The 20,259-nt window shown below is 32.9% G+C and overlaps 1 protein-coding gene across 2 annotated transcripts in view; it reads left to right on the top strand.

Annotated features, from left to right (window-relative positions):
* The window catches only part of ATP11B (ATPase phospholipid transporting 11B (putative)), a 121,371-nt gene extending 102,473 nt beyond the window's left edge, over window positions 1-18,898 (top strand). The window contains exons 28-30 of one of the 2 annotated variants that reach the window (XM_064584827.1): window positions 3-168; window positions 13,530-13,663; window positions 17,883-18,898. In XM_064584827.1, the coding sequence (XP_064440897.1) occupies window positions 3-168; window positions 13,530-13,663; window positions 17,883-17,964 (382 nt within the window). In that variant the 3' untranslated portion in view covers window positions 17,965-18,898. Of the gene's footprint in view, window positions 1-2; window positions 169-2,663; window positions 2,750-5,623; window positions 5,823-13,529; window positions 13,664-17,882 lie in introns of those variants that run through there. The other variant, XM_064584833.1, reaches the window with a different exon arrangement.
* The last annotated feature ends 1,361 nt before the right edge of the window (window positions 18,899-20,259 follow it).

Below are 20,259 nucleotides of genomic sequence, written 5' to 3'. Positions count from 1 at the left end.
AGGCCATTTTTGGGCTCCCAGAATATGTACTTTGTATTTATTCAGCTCCTATCAAGTGGTTCTGCTTGGTTTGCCATAATACTCATGGTTGTTATGTGTCTATTTCTTGATATTGTGAAGAAAGTATTTGACCGACAGCTCCATCCTACAAATACTGAAAAGGCACAGGTAAGCACTCTTTATATACAATACCTTTTTAAATTAGAATTGTTCTGTAACAATGAACAGCTGTCATTATAATTTGCTTATATCACAGAATAGGAAATTATCCATTCTTGTATCAAGTATTTTGTAAAACAAATATTGTTAAATATGATATTTTTAAGTTAATTCTATTTTGACTCCTGACAAAAAAAATTTTAATTATATTGTTATTAATGGAACTTCAGACTTTTAAATATAAGACTATCAAGTAAAAGGAAAAAAAAAGACTTACCAAGTTATGTCCAGATAATAATAGTAAATATGTTTTAAGTAACATTATCACAGCATTCTATCAGAGGTATATAATTGGGATATATATCCATGTCTTTAGAAACATTAGAATTCTAGTAATACTTTTTCAGGTTACATTGTTTTCAACAAGAGTATGAAATAAGTTCTTTAACCTAAATAATTTTTACAGAATGGATTTTTGTAAAATATATTTTCTTACTAAACATTTATCAATAAGTATTAAGCTACAGCAAATATTAACAGTATGTTACATAGTGTGTAAGAATACAGGCTTTAGGGCCTGATAATTCTCAGTTCAAAACCCAGTTCTAACACTTGGTAGCTCTGTAACTTTAAGTCTCAATTTTCTCATGAGTAGTAAAATTATGATAGAAATATCTGTTTTATTACCTTTGTAATGAGGATTAAATGAAATGTTCAGTAACAAAGTAGATGCTCAAGAAATGGTAACTATTTAGTTGAATGTGCCATTGACTTGTACATAGTTGAGATTTTTTGACTTGTACTAGATTGAGATTTTTTTCTGCATGTTTGCTACAGGCCAAGCAGATTTTCTTTAAATTTTGAAAATTTAGTTGCATATTCAAAAATAGAATAACTGTTCCCTAAGTACTTAATGACCTGAGTTAGACTTCCTAAATGATGTATTAGCTTTAATTTCAATTGATCATGTCAACATGTCTTTAGCATTTATTTGTCTTGGTAACTCAATACTAGCCAATATACATTTTAACACCACCAAAGCAGCGTAGGTCTCTTGAAGCCTGAAAATCTTAATTCAAGTACTATTTCAACAATTTGTAAAATGTATGTCCCTAATCAGGTCACATCCCTCGGCCTCAGTTTCCTTTTCTGTAAAATCAGAATAGTAATTACTACCATATGTGATCGTTGAGATAATGAATATAAAGCACCCAACCCTGGGCCTGTATGTAGTGAGTTCTCACCAGAAGCATCATAACTATAAGAACAATGAGGATGTTGCTCTATGATACTGATCTCCAGATGGGGCTGGATAAATTTGCATAATTGATTACTCTGTCTGCCTACGCATATATTTATATCAGTATGCTACTAACTTTTCTACTTTGCAATATATTGCTTAAATATATATCAGAAAGTTTTGCCTTTTTTCTAATCTTTAGACATAAATATTTACAGTAAGAGAATACTATTTTTAATACATTGTCTCTTATACTTTTTCTAGATCTTTAGGGATAACACACTTTTCTCCTCCTCTTGGCCTATATAAAGTTATATTTCACCAAAATACATTAACAACATCATGTTTAAAACTTAATTCTTTATAAAAGTAAATAATCAGATTTATTTACATTTATCTTTAGAAATCTACATTAGAGCATTTGCAAACTTATGTGTATTCATAGAGCTTTCTTAATGATAAGAAAAAGTGATATTAGTTCTTTCTACCTTTTCTATAAAGGGTTACATAGGATTACTTAATCTTAAAGGATTACATAGGAAATATTTGCTACCTTAGAGTGGACCCTTAGACAAGAAGAAGTTGAAAGTACTTTATATATATTTTGGTTCTTTTACCATAGGTTAAAATTGATTAAAAATGAGACGTATGGTAAACTAATCTTTTTATCTGGGTGTGAAAGCTAATCTCCCTTTTGTCCCACTAAACTCACTTTTAAATAACTTGACCCAGATGTTCTGTTGTGGTCTAATCCAAGGAGGAAATCTCTATTTCTACTCAGAGATCTTCTAGCCTGCTAGAAGGGTTTTTTGGGGTTTTTTCTTTTTTGCTAAAACAGTATATGGTCTATTCACATCCTACGTGTGACATTATTCCTTTGCTACATGCAGTAATCTTTGTTATTTCAGATTTATACTATTACCACTGATTGCAAATGATGAAGAAGTGGTTAGAAAGTTATCAGGTACTTCATTGTTTACCAAAAGTAGCAAGAAAAAACATCAAAAAAAGAGTTGTCAGCATTTATTTTGAGCTTTGTTTTTCTCCAGAATAACCATGTGGTATTAAGAGTGAAGAATAAATTATTTTGATAGCAAAGCCAACAGCCCTACAAATGTCAGTCATGTATGTGTACCATGTATGATATTTCCTATTCTTGGAGGAACAGATGTCTTTACAAAGTTTGTCCTGTGTCTGTCTCTTAGGTGATGAATACAGCTCACTGACTTGTTGTATGTACCATTCCTTTTCTGTCCACTTATAGATGTACTCCAACACAGTTGCTTTAAGTGACGAGTTCATCGCACTGCAGCCATTGTCGAGGGCAAGGAATCAGCTGAGCAAACTTAGGTAGAGTAGGAGGAGTAGAACCTTGTTAACTCTTCTGCATGCTAAAGGTCAATGAAACTATTCAAAAGATGGGCAGAGGCATGAATTAAGAGTGGGGCATTTTTGTCAGCACAGCTCTGTCTCTAATTTGACCTTTATTAATATGTATATTAAAACTTAAAAATATATATCCATTTCTTCTTTGAGATGAAAATTCAGCATAACAGGACAGAGATCTGTATCTTACTATATATTTTCACCTTTACTACCTTTTATAGTACAATTCTAATGCTTCTGCTTGTCATATTATTTTCATAACTAAGGATGCTCCTGCATGTTGAGTAACTTAAGCTACAGAAATTCATCATAAAGTTTAAAGCTTTAAGTTTCAGTTACTTAGAAGTGAGAGTTGCCCATTTTTTATCTTGCCTTAATCTGTGCTGTAAATACATGTGTATATTTGTCTTTGTACACTGTAATGGCTGCTGAAGCATTTCATATCCTTGCTACTGTTTAGTGCGTTTATAAATTGCACAATATATTTTGTACCTCTTAAATATATATCTTTATCTCCATAGACAGACCCATTCTGTCCGTTTCCACAAAAATAATAGTATAGAGATGTCTTTTGATGGAAGAGAATGAAAGCTTAAATCCTGAAACATTTGATATTAAGATACCAGAGCTATTTATTAACTTTAACTCCAGTCTTATTTGAAGAGGAAAAGTAATATAACTAAAAAAAATTTTTTTAACTTTTGACACTCTTCAGTTTTTCACCCTCTCAGTATCCTGTGTATTCTTAATTATATTTTTAAAATTTTTTTTTATTCTCCAAGTTTCTGTGTTCATTTGATCAAGCAAATGGCCTTGATGAAATATTGCTTAAATAATGTCCTATGGAACTCTGTGAGTTCACAATTTTGAGCTATTCTAAAGTTTTATCAAACCTTTCGATTTTATTCTTACTATCTTCTAGATTTTTGAAATATTCTACTTTGAATTACAAAGGTATAATAATTATACATGAATATAAAAATGGATGTTTAAGTGGTAGTCAACTAAATTTTGTTTAAAACAAGAACTAAAGTGAAAACAAACTTGAGGATTTTCCTTCACCTTTGGTTGAGTCAAATATGTATAACACATTTTATCCATATGTGCCTTTGAACATCTAATTATTTAACTCTAAGACAGTAGGAGAGCTTGTTATTTAAAAGAACACCTGGCAAACTCTTTGGTCAAGTGAAGATAATTTTTGCATTGTGAATAGTCTTGCTGTTTTATGAAATCATATTTTCACATATCATATTGGCTTTTGGGGGGGGTTGAGCAATAATAGACTAAAAAAAATGTATGGTTATCATAAATTAGAGAGATCCCAGTTTCTGTAACAATGTGATAAGGTAGTAAGCTTAACATTCATCTGTGAAAAAACACAATGAGAACAGGATATACTGGTCAGGTGGCCTTTGCTGCAAGCCACTCTCCAATCAGGTAGTATAGCAAACGGAGAAGAGCCCTGTTGGGGAGACAGCAGGCCTGGGTGTTAGTGATACCCTTGGTACTACGGCTTGTGTGTTCTAACCAAATCAGTTCACCTCTCTGAGCCTCCAGGTTCTTCACCTATCAGGTAATCACTTTACATACTGTGGTCTATTTACTTACTGTCAGCCATCAGAGAACAAAAAGAAAAAATACTATGCTCAACCAAAGGCCAGGCAGAAATACCAGTTGTTTAAATAAGCAGTGAGTGACCACTGGGTGGGCATTTGCTTTTAGCTGCATGAAGAACAAGTGCTCACATACATCTGTCTACTATGCATCCTGTGAATTTTGAATACATCTTTCTTTTTAATTGCATTAAACAGTATTCCTGGGTGTGATCCATGGCAGCTTAATTGTTTGCTGTTGTGACAAAGAGGAAAATTATGCAGATATTAAATATCTTTAAGAGTTTTCAAATCTTTAATCAGGTTAGTGCTTCTTAAGAACCATTAACACAAAAGTATTAACTTTTTTAATGAAAGAAAATTCATTTTGGGTATTTTCCCATCCCCTGTATTATAGGCAAAGCTATAATAATAATAATAATAATAATAACAATAATAATAATCTATCTTCACATAAGCTTATTGTACTCTTGAAACCAAGGACTTCTACTTTATTTTTTATACATGTAAGACATTCACCATAGCATTTTTTTTTTGATAGAAATAATTGTTGGTCAGTCCTAAGACTGAGAAAACACAAAATGAGGAAAAATGGGTTTTTTATTCATTGAGGACATTTTCTTACAATTTAAAAAAGGTTCAAATTAACATGGCTATGGGAACATACTCCCTAGAAGAAAAAAAAAAAGCAAAGAATAAAAATTTGTGTAAATTAGCACTCACTAAAAAGATACTTTTCAAATTAAGGATTAAATTAATTTTGTTAAATAAGTCAAGCCCCACCCCTTACCCACATGTCTAGCATTTGAAAGGCCATGTGAGTGACCCTTCTACTCTGTTAAAGTTCACTTCGAGTAGAGAAGTCTTTTGAGAAGGGAGCATAAGAGTTGTGAAAAAGGGCATACATACCTTTGCAATAAGAACCCTAAATTTTGGTGGCAAGGAATATAATAGAAGAAATTGAATTTTTTTGAAGGAAATCTGGTTTTAATCTAACTTTGTGCACTGGAAAATCATGGCTTACTTTTGTGTGCTTTGTTGTATTCCCCTTAAGAAGCTGCTGCTAGCTCTCTTTTGTGACGGTAAATGAATGTGGTGTTGTATGAACATTCATTTTCCCTCGCAGATTGTGGACCCCAACTTGCTGTTTTGATTCTAAACCTATTTTACAGTGAGAGTATTGTTCTGTAATGTGAGACTTACTGCTTTTCTGTCCTTCCAGATGGAAGAAGATAAGGGTTCAGTCAGCTCAGCATATGAATTTGCTGAAAGCAAGCACAGAGGGGAGGACAGTAGGCACCTGCTAGCTGAGGCTTGCAGCCAGCAGGACAGTTCTTGCGTGCACTAGGTAGTACTGCGCTGGACCTTCCTGGGGACATATCCGCTAAGTTCTCATGCTTGGGGCATGCTATGGGAGAACTGGCCTGACTTTCAGTTTTTACTTTCCTAATCCTTCATTGTTCCTCATATGTTTACTGTTTTTGTTTACTTGTCTTCCTTTTTTTGTGATCTTTACATTTGTTATATGTCCATCCCTGAATATTTTTTTAGTCTTCCTTTAGAGTTACAGTGTTAAATCATACTTCACCTCAAATTCTAACCTAGTAAGGTATTCTCACAACCTATTTTATATTCAAGAAATTATTCCTTTTCCCTTCTTTTGAAAATATGTTATGCTACTTCTGTTATTTCTGAAGTCAGTTTTCCCATTTGAAGAAGTAGTTGTGTATCATTTTATACATCTTAATGTAGTTACACACCAAATTACTTATCTAAGTCTAGCTCTTGAGTTGAATGATCCAATGAATGAGTGCTTAGACGTGGTACTGAATAATTTTCTGTTGACTGATATTCATCAGACTCTCACTTCTTACTTTTCATAAACTTTCATAGTTATATTTTTGTAATAAAAAAAAAGTATGAATTGATGAGGACTTGATTCACTCACCTCTTGAGGTGTAAACCCTAACAACCACTTCTAGACCTTATTGGAATATGCAAAATATTTTGATTGGTAGTAATTATGGAGGATAAAAATTCTTACTACTAATAATTATATTTTTACTTGGATTATTTGTCATTTGTATATTATAATTACTGGTCAGTAAGGTGCTATTGCCTCATTTGAGATAAAACATCGTAAATGGTGAAACTTTCAAACAAAACTACTTAAAAATTATAAATCTTAACTCTACCGTGGAATCAGACCATAGAACAGGTACAGTAATTTGAAAAATCTGAATTATTCTGGAAGACATATTTTTAAAATTAGATTCCTTTAGTGAACTGCTCTAAATGAAAAATGTTGAAGATTATGTTGAAAAATGTTGAAGATCAACTCTTAGTATTATTATTAATTGAAAAGAAATTCAAAAGAATTCAGAACTTTTGTTTTGGGATGCTCCGTATGATTATTTTTACTATATTTTGCTTTGATAAATATAGAAAAATTGTTAGTCTTTAAAAATATGCCCTGATTGAGCTGTGAAGAAAACTCAGCTGAAGAGCTCACTGGGTAAAGAGGGGGAGCTGGCCTGGATTTATATTATGCCCTGGATAATCCACAAAGCAGATAATCAATCCACTTGGGACCTGACTAGACTAAAGCTATAAAACTATGTCCTCTGTGATAAAAGTTCCCCAAAGGTTCAAGTTCAAGTGGATATTTCATAAGACATGGATCTGGTACTGCTTTGCTTTAATATGTCCATTAAAATGTATAATACAGTTGAGAGATGGCTTCTTAGAACGCTCCTAGTAACAGGGGCCTTGTTACAATGGTTACTTTTACAAAAGGGTGATGAGTGAAAATATCTCATCATCCTGCAATAGTTGGTCTTTCTTCCTATAAACAAGAAGCTAGAAGAACCCTGAAACCATGAATATGATTTTAGTAAAATTGCTGGGGTTATTACCCTGACCTGCAATTTTTTCTGCTGATTATCACTGAATTTTCATTGGTTGAGTGAAGTATACCTTGAATATTTTTCTTATATATTTCTGCCTTTGGCATATATTTTGAAATAAAAATCAGTTCAAAAAATAAGTGTTATATAATATCCCTCTTCTATTTTTTCTGTCTTGACATGGCAGTTGTTTTTCTCTAATCGAAATGTGGTGAGCCTTGCCAAATCAGGCAGGGGATGATGCTGAGCCCTAAATGTTGTCGTGGGCTAGGGCCTTCTAGTCATCTCCCTCCACTGTGACCTGCCTCTTTGGCCTCCATTGTTTTGTCATTTCTCTGTCCCTAGATTCCTGGCCTCCTCTGGATGCTCTCTTTTCAGCTATACCTAGCAACTATAGGGGTATCAACAGGATGTTAGGGCTGTTGACCTTTCTCATGGTGGACCTGGATGCTAAGCCCCAGACCTGAAACTTGCCACCACTTACAACAAAAGAAAACATTTTGAATAGTTTCAACCACCTACAAGTCACCTTCCTCTTCTGTGACAAAGATACTTACATCTACTGTCTCATTTAACAAAGCGGTGAACTACAAAAGGAACAGAAAACTTTAATGGCCTGGATTCCTTTGTTTGCCAGTAAAAGCTATACTTTCCTGAGTAAAATTCTGTGAGCAAATAGAAGTGAACGTTTAAAAAAACTAATAAGGCTGCCGTGAGTAGCAAGACCTGCATGTATACCTGATAAATACAACACTACAAAACCAATGTTATTTTCAAATCTGTGCTGAGTTATTTGAGTAGCTTTTCCATCTGGAGGTCAAAATGAAGAAAAATGTTAGTGTTGACATTATTTCTATGAAACAATTACCCTCTGACATTCTTTGAACGATTCATACTTAAAAAACTGAATTTTTTTTTTTTAAGGAAAAATTCTTAACATCAGCTATACCATGGTTTAGTTCATTAATTAGTGCTATTCTGATTTACCCTCTCTGTTAAAATAGGTGATTTTGTCATTTTTTACAGATACTTGATACTCTTCTTAACCTAAACTTCAGATTCCTGGTCAGATATTGTTATTTATATAACTACATCATTAAAATAAAGGGGTCTCCGTTCTTAAACTAGAATAAACCAAATTATTAAAATAACCATACCTGGTAAATGTAATTCTTATTGTATGCTTATTTTCATAGTTAAATTTAGGCAACACGTACAGAAATCTCCTCTCTGGAGATCCCTGAAATACAGTATGGAGGTATTTATATTTATAACTATCTTCCAAAGTTGATTATTTTCCTTGAGGAAAAGGAAAGAGGGAAGAGAATGTAGAGGAGTGAATGTGAGCTTTTGAGGCATGTTTTGAAGAAATGGGCCTTGAGTAAGAGACAGCAGTCTTCTAAATGCCATTGCTAAAAAGCTACCTCTTGCAATTCTGAATAATGAATTGAAGCCATTACTTGTTTTAAGGGTTTTATTATTCTTAACCAAATTTGGAAATCAGTACTATTTGATGGCTTTTGATTTCACACTAAAAAGAAAAACATTTCCTTGAACACAGCATTGTTTGTTGTTGTTGTTGTTGTTGTTTTTCATAATTACAGTTTCCAAATATCTCCTTTAAGGCTATACAAGATTCTCACTTTGATTATATATTTGTTATAAAACTGTTTTAAAGACTAAAGAACCAATATGGTTAATAGTTCAATAATTCTTATCTAAACTTGAAAAGACTTATTTGATTTGATAGGTAAGATGTCATAAGAAAGACTAAATAATTTAAAGATGTATGACAATGTTCTAACATCTAGAAGATTCAAGAAAAATAGAAGATAGAAGTAGAAGCACTAGGAGAAACTTTTAAATGTTTACTCTCATTGATAGGAAAATAATAGAAACAAGAGCAGTGAGTCAGAATTTATTTCAGAAGGCAAGTTCTTTTATAAAGATGAAAATTTTTATTAGCCATACATAATTATGTTGAATCTCCGTAGTTGTTTTGCTTGGCAGCCCTTTCAGCTCTAAGGTATATGGTCATTCCTGGGAAGCAGATGTGGCAGAGGGTCTTACCAATAATTCAAAATTTCTGGTAAATTAAAGTGCCACCAGGGAGGGTCTCACTCCCATTACTTTGCTTTTTTTTTTCCTTGTCTAGTATTTATAAGCAGTTCAAAAAAAGAAACACACAAAAGGAATAATTCCCTCTCCTTACTTTGAATGAAATGAGATTTAAATGTTCTACCCTTTTCCTACTCCCACTTAATTGGCAGCTGTGGCTACATGTATCTGGCTGGTCTCCCAGTTCCTGAATATGAGATCAAAGATATGTATATGGGAAAGTGGTGGAGCTTGGACGTTTGCTGGAGAACAGTGTAGTTTTTTATATAAATAGCAGCTTTACAGAAGCACAGTTAACCAGCATTCAGCATTTTTAAAACAGCTGGGTTTTTTTTTTTCTCTTTAGAGAAAAAAAAGGAAATATATTTTTGCTAATTCAAAAGGTGATCTTAAGGAAGTCATTTCTTTATAATATTTTTGATATTTTGAGATGTTTACTCTCTTTGGGGTTATCCATGTAGTAATACCTGTCCTTAGATTTTAAAGTGAGAGGTAATAAGTGCAAAGCAACATAATTACCTAAAGTCAGATCCAGACCTAAGCGGTGTTGTGCTCATACGTGGTCACTCAAATGCTGCTGACCTTATGGACTTCATCTTCAGTGAATCCTTGAAAGTTGAGCACCAGCTATATAAGCAAAGCACAAGTTGTTAAATTAAGAAGTACCAGGCAAACTCCTTGCTCTCTATAGTTTCAGGTATAGTTTAGTGTTCTCCAGCCACATGTGAAAGACCAGTTTGTTCTCTTGTTTTGTTTTGTTGTTTTTAATTTCCAGTCCATCATGGACCAATACTTTGGTAAAATACAATAAAAATGAGTTACAGTTACCCTTGAACAATGTGGGGGTTAGGGACGCTGAGACACTTCATGCAGTAAAAAAATCCAGGTATAACTTTTGACTCCCCAAAAACCTAACTAATTGCCTACTCTTGACCGGGACCCTTATCGATAACATAAAAGTGCCAATTAACACGTATTTTGTATCTTACAGGTATTATATGCTCTGTTCTCACAATAAAGTAAGCTAGAGAAAAAATCAAAAGGAAGAGAGAATATATTTATAGTACTGTATGTGTATTTATTGAAAAAAATTTATAAGTGGACCTGTGCAGTCCAAACCCATCTTGTTTAAGGGTCAAAATGTGTACTAGGAAATGAAATTTAAAAGACATATAAAATAAGCTCTGATTTTTAATTTACTATTAGATTTAATAGTTATAAAAGTATTCTGTCAAATTGCCATAAAATTTTCTAACCTCTTATTCGTACAGACCAGAAACACTTAATCTCCTCATAGGCCAGTAACAAATGTTTTTGGACCAACACTGATGCATGGATCACACTTTAAGTCGCACTACTCTTTTTGCAAGGGGGCAGGTGTAACAACTACTTTCTTATACGTAGGCTAAACATGTGCTGAATACACATCATACTTTTCTACCCACATATAATTACTCATTCTCTTTGCTTAGCCTAGAATGCTCTTTCTCTCCCATCTCCAACTACTGAAATCCCACCCAGTCTTTAAAATGTGTTTCAGATGCTATCTTTTTCATCAACTCTTTCATGCCCTCCCACCAATACCAACAACAACAGCTGGGTTTGAGCTTTCCCTCCTCTTTGTTAATATTTGTAGTCAGCCTCATTACCATAATTATAAGAAGGCAGTATAATGGCATGATAAAGAGGTTTGAGCTCTAGAATTAAAGAAACCAAGACTCAAGCCTCAGCAGGGTGATCTTGAACAAATTCTCAACTTCTCTCTTTCCTCATCTGTAAAATGTTTCTGAATATGGTACTTACCCCAAAAGTTTGTTCTAAGTTTTAAATGAGAATAATCCATCTTACATAGGAACTGGCACATACATAGTAAGCATTCCATTAATATAACTACCATTATTTGTTCCTGACTTATCTCCCATCCTTTCTTTACCCTTATTAACTTACTAGATTGCCATCCCCTCTGGGAATCAGCACAGTGCCTTGCTCAATAAATGCAAGTTGAATTTAAGTGCTCGTACCATTTAAGTTATGCAGACAAGCAGTACAATAGAATCCAGAGAGAGATTACTGGTAGTTGGAGAGGTGAGGGAAGTTTCATGGAGATGATGGTATTTAAACTGAACTAGGTGTAGGGGTCAGCATTCTGACCGTAATTGGTGACAGGCCCAGACATCTGCCCGAAGGCAAGGAACACTGCACTGGTTGGCTGTGTGAAGACTGTACAGGAACATTGGGAAGTTGAGCAAGAAAGGCAGCCTGAGATCAGGTTATAAAGGGCCTTAAAGGCCTCCTTGCAGTATTGTACTTTCACCTTTGAGTATGTGGGAGCTTTCGAGTCCTGCTTCCTGTGGAGGGTGATTTTGAGATGGAGGAAATTGGAGCCTAAGGACCCAAGGAGGAAACTGGGAGATGATAAAATCCTTAAACCTGGTTTAATTCTTAAACCAGCATTTTTTAAACGGTTCCTCTGGATATTAATGTTCTTCCTAGTGTTGATTGATTCCCAGGGGCAGTGGGGGTAGGATGGAAGATTTTACTGGGGAAAAAAAAAAAAAACAGTTTGAGAATTGCACTATGTCCAGCTCTCCCCCTGGAGACTGACCATGCATCCTGACTTATTGATGGTCCTTTACTCAAAAAGTCTGTTTAGACCATCATTGAATTAGTGTTTCCCAAACTTAATTAATTGGCCACAGAACATTTTTTCATGAGACATCTGTAAACATCTCTCAAAAAACAGTTTAAGAAACAGTACCATAAACAGTCCTAAACCAAGGGTATTGTAATGAAAGAACTAGTAAAATTTGGCTATTTCTCAGTTCTTAGCAGACCTTAGGACGTTGGTGCAATTAGGTAATTGCCAGACAGGAACCATGTTGTCTTGCACTGCTTGGTATTTGGCAGGATTACTCTGAGCAGGGATTTTGCAGGACCTCACCCGTTCCTTATATTCCAAGCACCAGGTTATTTATGTTCCATCATATCCATCTTAGGTCCGTTGTGTGTGTCTCCACAAATGTCCCCTGTTGCCATGCCTTTGTGACTCCCAACCTTTGTGAATTGCAACCCTCTAATGAATCTATTTTTGTTCTCCTTCCTCTATACTTTCCAAAGATTTGTTACACAGTATGTTATATATGTTGTAAAGGAAAGTGAACAAAAAACAGTTTAAGAGAAATTAAGGAGTATACTTGATCATGTCAAAACCAGGGTTGGGATTCATTGGGCTCTGTGATCATACCATTTCTTTCCCTCATTTTAACAGGATTAAAATTATTAGTAGTAATGGCTTTAAGTTATTTTGCTGGATTATTTATCTTGCATACCTTCAGAAATTAATAAAAATAGTAATAAGTCATTTGTTCAGTGGATTTTAATACAGTAGCTTAAATTAATCAGTAAATTTTTTTAAAGCAAGATAAGCTGATTATGGGCTTAATTGGCACTTAATAGTTGCTTAGCAAATTTAAGGTAAATGATGCTTTTTTTCAAGGAGAATTATAAAATTATAATAAATTTTCAAGGATTGTTTCAGTGGATATATGTAGAGTGCTTAGAACCCAGCACATAGAAAACATTACATAAAGTATTTGCTACTGTTGTTGTTGTTGTTGTTGAAGATTGGGGTTAGGTCCTGCCTGGTTATTATTTCCCAGTCTTCAGAATGGTTCACACTCTGTTTTTCTCAATTGCTAGACATTTTTCATTGAAATTGCAGGAGCATTTCACCTAAACAAAAACTCAAAGAAGAATTAGAATTCAATTTGAGTGGTTGATGTAAATCATTTTGGCTATAATAAATTGTTAAAGTAAGACATTAAAATCCAAAATCTTTGCAGATTTAAATAATAACCAGCTACTTATTTTTATATAATTATTTTATCCATTTTCTAATTTAGGACACAGTGCCTTTTAAATATTTTTGTATATTAGTCTTAAAGCCTTCCATACATTTTCATATTATAGAAAACATGTGTATTTATATACATTACTTTTGACTTTAAAGTGCTTGTTGTAGTTTGTTTGTTTGTTTTTTTTTTAATGCTTTTTGGAAATCCAGATCTATAAATAACTAATTTTTTTCTGCTTCAACTCCTCCAGCTTACTGAAGCAAATTCAGGTATCAAGTGCTTGGACTCCATATGCTGTTTCCCAGAAGGAGAAACAGCATGCGCATCTGTTGGAAGAATGCTGGAACGAGTAGTAGGAAGATGTAGTCCAACCCATGTCAGCAGGTGTGAAATTTCTCTAAGTAGCCTTTGCTGCAGATGAGTGTCCTATAAACTGGAACAGGATGAACCTGCATCTCTAGATACCTAATAAATCAGCAGCTGGTTTTACCAACTGAAGTGGGAGGTGTGCTATTTATTAGCACTCTTTGATGGTAGATTTCATTTTGTGGCTTTGGGGTAGGGGGCTCTTTCACTAACAAAGGAAGAGAAAGCACTTTTGAAGAGACTTCATCTAATGAACAAAAAATTTTCTTTACAGTCTTTCTAAAATATGGTGAATAGGAGTGTGTATATGATACTTATTTGGTTTTTATAACTTTCTTTTTTTGATTATACCTTATATTACTGTTTTATTTCCTGTATTTGTTTTTTGTTTGTTTGCTTTTTGTATTTACAAAATAGTCTACACATAATAGTAAAATCAAAGGATTTTGCTTCTCTTACTCTTCATGTATATTTTCTGTTCAGTCATTTGAGACTTTGAGGTATTTATAAACACAAAAGGCTGTATTTCTGCTCTCCTACACCATTTTATCTCTGTAATGAGGTTTTTAAAATGAGTTGTGATATTTTTTTACTTGGTATTCATGGTCTAATTAAAAGTTTTTAAGTTAGAATAGGCACATTAAATTATGGTTTAGAAGAATCTTAGCATTTCTGTCCCCTCCCAAATCTATTTCTTGAATTAGATATATCAGTGCTTGCTTTTGTGGATCATAACAAAAAATGCTATGTTTTGGTAAATGCCACTTAAATTTATTTAAAAGTGAAATGGATTCATTTCTTCATTATTTCCCCAAGGGACATATTATTCAGGGAACATTAGGAAGTAGAAATAACTTTTTTCATGCTTTGGTGTTCTTAAGGTGAATTATATCTTATTCCTAAAATGAGAGCAGCAATGCACTGGTGTGCAGGAAGAGTTATAGATGGACAGGGATAGATAGATGGTGATTTCCATTGCCCACCGTGTACCACATGAATAATCACTTTCTAAGTGTGCCATGGCCTGGAAAAGTTTGGAATATACCCCAGGGGCAGGGAATAGAGGGGGTGGAGGAGGCACTATTATCTGCTGATAAAATAATTTTTAATATTTGTTTAGCTTTTTGTTTTAAAAATGATGAGTAATTATCATTCATATGTATCATAAAATTCAGGTAACATTTACTGGCGAACTTATTAGTTCCCACTTTGCCTTTAGTTATGGCCATGTCTTTGTGGTACAGTTGCATTTATAAATAGCATTCTTAAAACATCTGTGTTTTCAATCTCCATTTATTGATTATAACATGTGATCAAAAATATTTCCATAATGCTGTGGTATCATTTTGTAGTAATTTTATTCTACATAAAAGAATTACTATGAACAGTTAAATTTATTGGGACTTATGTATTTTGACTTACACAAATGTATTATAAAATGCATTATTAGAAAGGAGCTCTGTCATGTACCCAGGCCACCAAGTTTTCCAAAAGAAGTTCCAGAAGGACCTACTTTATAGTATTATTTTACTTATTAAAACAGCTTTACTGTATAGAACTAAGGTGGGAGTTAGACTAAGAGACTACTATAGAACTTCCACAGAATTTTTTAAATTTCTGCTTCAACAGGGATTTTAATTTTAATTTAATTTTAATGACAGTATACATCTTCACTATTAAAAAAACTGTAATTTTAAATAAGCCAAAAATATTTTTTGCTTTATATATATATTCTCATTGTTTGATATCCATTACTCAGGTAATAGACCCCCATTTTTCTTTACATAGCCATTTTTACACTGTATTATCCCTTTGAACCTGCCCCTGGAAATAGGGGATTTATTTCAGCACATTCTCCTGAAGGTGGCTGTTATCATCTGTACTTTTTTTCACTTAAAATTGTATCATAATATTTTCTTTTGTAAGATTTTTTTTATTTTCCTAATAAAATGTTTAACAGTAATATCTTGTTTGACAAGACTATAAATTATAAATTTCTTACCATTTTTGTCCAACATCTCAGGTTATGTTATTGGTTAGTACTGTCATTATCCTCCCTTTTTTTTTCCAAATGAATAATCTAAAAAGTCCTTTAAGATCTATTCAGTTTTTTTCTAGTGGATAAAAATCATACAGTATGAAAAACCACTTGGCGCTTTTCAAAGGGCTATATGGAAATTGCCATATATCCATTATCATATTTAAACTTTGAAAGTCATTCTGATATGTAGAGTTTTGTTTTTGTTTTTTTCCATATAATTGTATTAGAGAAAGACGTTTGGCATTTCTGTTTTGATATTGAAACAGCCTTTATTGCCGTGATCGTATAGTGGTTAGTACTCTGCGTTGTGAAACAGCCTTTATTCTACATTTCCATTTCATGTCTAACTTAAAAGGTGAAACAAGACTACTACTTCTGTTACAAGATGTAGAAGCCCTTGGATATTTATTCTATTAACCTATTAAGCATAAGAGGTGATGAGCATCACTTGAGAAATACAACTCGTGCTTTCATATGCACATTCTACTGATTAAAGACTTTTACCATCCAGGCACAAAAATTCTTACATTTTATTAATGTTTTCAAAGGAATATGCCACATTGCAGGCTCGGTTTCAAATGTAGCATCATGGTGCTATATGAAGAATATAACATGTTGTACACTAAAGGCTGTACTTCAGCAATAAATGATTTTCTTTATGCATTTTACCAAGTTACTTTATCCTAATCAAACCTATTTTCTAAATAGAAAGGACTTAATAGTTAATATGTAGTTCCAGTATTTAATGTTCTGTCAAATATGATATTTAACATATGAATGCACATGCGTGCTTTGGAAAGATCAAAAACAAAAGAAACCTTACCTAATAAAATTCTTCTATGTAAGCAATGGTTGGAAAAGAGGAAAAACTAATATAAAATATTGGCAATTTGGGAATAGAAACTGAGTGACTCCCGATAATTAGGGTATTGGGAGCTATGTTTTGTCATATGTATCTAAGCATACTTCTTGGATAAATACTTTTAAGAAATGTTCATAGACTCACTTCATTCATTTATTTATTTTACAAATACTGCCTGCTATGTATCAAGTGCAGTTCTACGTACTAGAGAGAGACAGTAGTGAACAGGCCCTTCCTTAAACTAAGATGTTTAAAATTAGAGAATTTGTAAGCTACCAGTATGGTTGTAGCTTATTTGTGTTCCTCTTTGCCAACTTTGTAAAATTTCTAGGTTCCAAACTTCATTATCACTGTGCTTGCTTAATTGATTTAAACTTAAACTACGTACAGAATCTCAAGGAAGCAGTGGATATTTGATGAGTGAATTTAAAAGCCATTTTAAATGCTGGTCTCTTCCTCCAACATCTTTGTTTAGAAAAGTAGGAACCCTGGAAAAAGTTACATAAAATGTATTTATTGTTTAGTGCTTTTAGTCTTCTCTAAGAAAAGCCACTTTTGACTTGGTAATCCTGATACTGTCCTTGAAATGGGTTAGGCTGTTTTAAGCATGGAAGGCTATTTCTGGTCTTGAGTTATTTTAGCTTAAATTAATAGAGCTACAAATAAAGCATTATGTAATTAATTGCTTATAGGCCTTATTATTCAGACAGTAAATTTTCCAGACCATTAAAGGTTTATTTGTTCTCAGTTAAGTGAAAACCCTAAGGAGTCACAGCTGTCTTTGATACCTATTGAATAAACCATTTACTGCATTCAAGCTAATTGTGCTAAAATCTTTAGAATAGAATTTATAGCTGAAAAGAAATAGTATAATATAATATGAACATATTACTATTTCATTCCAAAGCTTTTGGTAAGTGGGATGTTTGTTTGCTTCTGTAATGTCAAAATATAGCCTAGTTGCTTTTCAGTAAAACTGATTGTGCATAACTCTTAGTAACATACTTATTTCTTAATTGTATTGTTAAAATTTTAAGAGCATCTCATGCTTTACTACTTACAGAAATTGTTTTAATGCTAATGAATGTCTGAATTTTGGCTAATATTTTATATAATGACTAGAGCATTATTTTTTTTCCAAGTTCTTGTATTATATAAATAGACTGGTCATTCAAGGCTAGTATGAAGAACTTCTCTTAGCATTTAAAAATGAATCAATAAGTGATTATTTTAATATTCAAATTTCATTTTGATCCTAAGTTTTAGAGTAAATTTTTGTCTCACTGAAAACATAGGTCCTGGTGAGCCAAACTTTTCTCTTATTGTTACTTTAGATCTTGGAGTGCATCGGATCCTTTCTATACCAACGACAGGAGCATCTTGACTCTCTCCACAATGGACTCATCTACTTGTTAAAGGGGCAGTAGTACTTTGTGGGAACCATTTCAACTCCTTTCCTAAAATTCAGTGTGATCATCCTGGTAATGACCACACTAGTTCTGCAGAATTACTTTTTGAAATTTCTCGAGTATTTCATACCACTCAGTTATGATGGCAGACAAATAAAAAGCATTGACATAAACCCCTTTCAACCCCTTTAATTTAAATCTGAACATGTTAGAGTTTGTGAAAGAGACATTTTCCATCTCTCTGGGTTGTCCCTTGTGCTTATGGGACTCCAAATGGCATTTCATCCTCTTGCTAAGGCCACTATATTTTAATATCCAGGTAGAAAAGGGAAGTACTTCCTAATTAATTGTATTTTTTAGTATTAACTTGGTTATTGAGTCTTCTATTCAGATCTGCTTCTGTAAATTATGCTGAAAAGTTTGCCCTGAAAACTCTATTTTTTTATTAGAGTTATATTTGAAGATTTTCATGCGAAAAGTTAATGTGAATAGAAAGGAATTTTGGTCCCTCAGTGACCCATGTTGTTAATTCTTTAGTGCTTTCTAAGTTCACAGAGCAAATTAGAAGAATGCATTTCCCACCATTATTTACTGCATTGTGGATAGTAAATATATACCAATACCAAACTTCTCTAAATACTGTAACACAACCAGTAAAGTTAAGCATATACATGCAAAGGGTATATTATATATATAAATCAGGAATCAAGTCCATTCACCAAATTTCAAGTTGATCTTTAATATTTTTGTGATTAGTGGGTAAATTATATACCATTAGCATATTATTAATGTGTTTATCATTGGATCTTTTGCATGCTTTAATCTGGTTAATATATTTAAATTTGCCTTTTTTTTCCCTCTATCTGAAGGCTCTGTTTATAGTATTTTATGACACTGTTGTAAAGTTCAACTATATCAATAAAAAACAAGTTTGGACAGTATTTTTAATATTGCAAATATCTTTAATCATAAAAATCAAAATATTAGGGTAATTCAAACAAAAAGATAAGAGCTCTTTCTGTGGCTAATTTAGAATTGCTCTTGCCTTTCAGTAAGCTAGAGTGCAGAATAAAGGATTTCACATAAGAATCCTATTATTTTTAGGTTAGTATATGTTATCTAAGTTATAGTAGACTACCACAGTGAAGTGAAATCTGTTCACTGTCCCATTACTAGGTATATTTTCAGTCATGGCTACAGGATGTAAGTGAAACAAAGTTTAAAATGCTAAATCTTAAGGGGTAATGGCAGCATAAATTAAAATGCTAAGAATGATTAATCAGGTACATATTGCTGTAATTGACTCACTGTACTTCAGTACTTAATTTCCATCCTGAGTTTATCATATGATCAGTGTTGTCATTTGTTTTGATAAAAAGTAATGTCATTTTAAAACTTGGAAATGATTATTGGTTAAAGAACTTACCAAGCTCTAAGTATGTGATTGTGTACATATACATTTAAAATTGTATGGAAATGGTTAAATAAGGTTTTCCAAAATTTTCTCTTGAGAATATAATAATTCCTTTCTGTAGATATATTCTTCAACCTTCCACCTCTTCCCATCTCAGGAATATAAGACTTCTGGAATTGGGCTAGTAGGGAAAGAATGATAGAGTCAAGAATTAAGACTTTACCTTGTTTGCTGATAAACTGTTTTTTTTTAAGTTTTTATTTTCTTGCTAATATAACATTTGTCTGTTTCAGTAATGCAAGGATATTAGATTATGAATTTCAACTTAAATATTAATTTTCATTAATAGTCCTTCTTTAACTTAGATATTCCAAAATTGAGTTTAAGAATATACTGTGATTCTGGAAATACATTAAAGGGGTAATACAGTGTACAATATATTCACTTACCAATTCATGTTCCAGAGGAGGAAAATTGCAGAAAATACTCAGGGTAGTTTAGTGGAAGATAACTCAGAATTTGTTTTTTCTTAGAATGTCTTACAAAATATTTATCTAACAAAATGACATGTAATAGTCCTGCATTACATCTTCCTTAACAATTTACAGTGTTTGTTTGCCATAAACCAAACTGACTACTGACACTAGAGAAGGACCATAAAGCCATCCAAGCAGTCTCTGACCAACTGCAGCAGTGGAGGTCAGCCAGGCTATATGGTGCTGAAGGTGGTGATGTAATTGTCTGCATTGACTATCTGAAGTTATTTAAGAACTTTATGTCAAAAAAAAGTAAATGTCATCTACTGATAATGCTTATCCTACTCTGTTGGAAACCTCTTTTTAAAGGAAAATTATTATAAGAAAAGAGCTTTCTTCAATTTATTTAAGA

The sequence above is a fragment of the Mirounga angustirostris genome, unplaced genomic scaffold (genome assembly GCF_029215605.1).
Source record: "Mirounga angustirostris isolate CCGP_5_RB_7025 unplaced genomic scaffold, mMirAng1.0.hap1 SCAF_1, whole genome shotgun sequence".
Classification (NCBI taxonomy): domain Eukaryota; kingdom Metazoa; phylum Chordata; class Mammalia; order Carnivora; family Phocidae; genus Mirounga; species Mirounga angustirostris.
The sequence above is the reverse complement of the archived record's forward strand: the minus strand, read 5'-3'. Positions and strand labels throughout refer to the sequence as shown.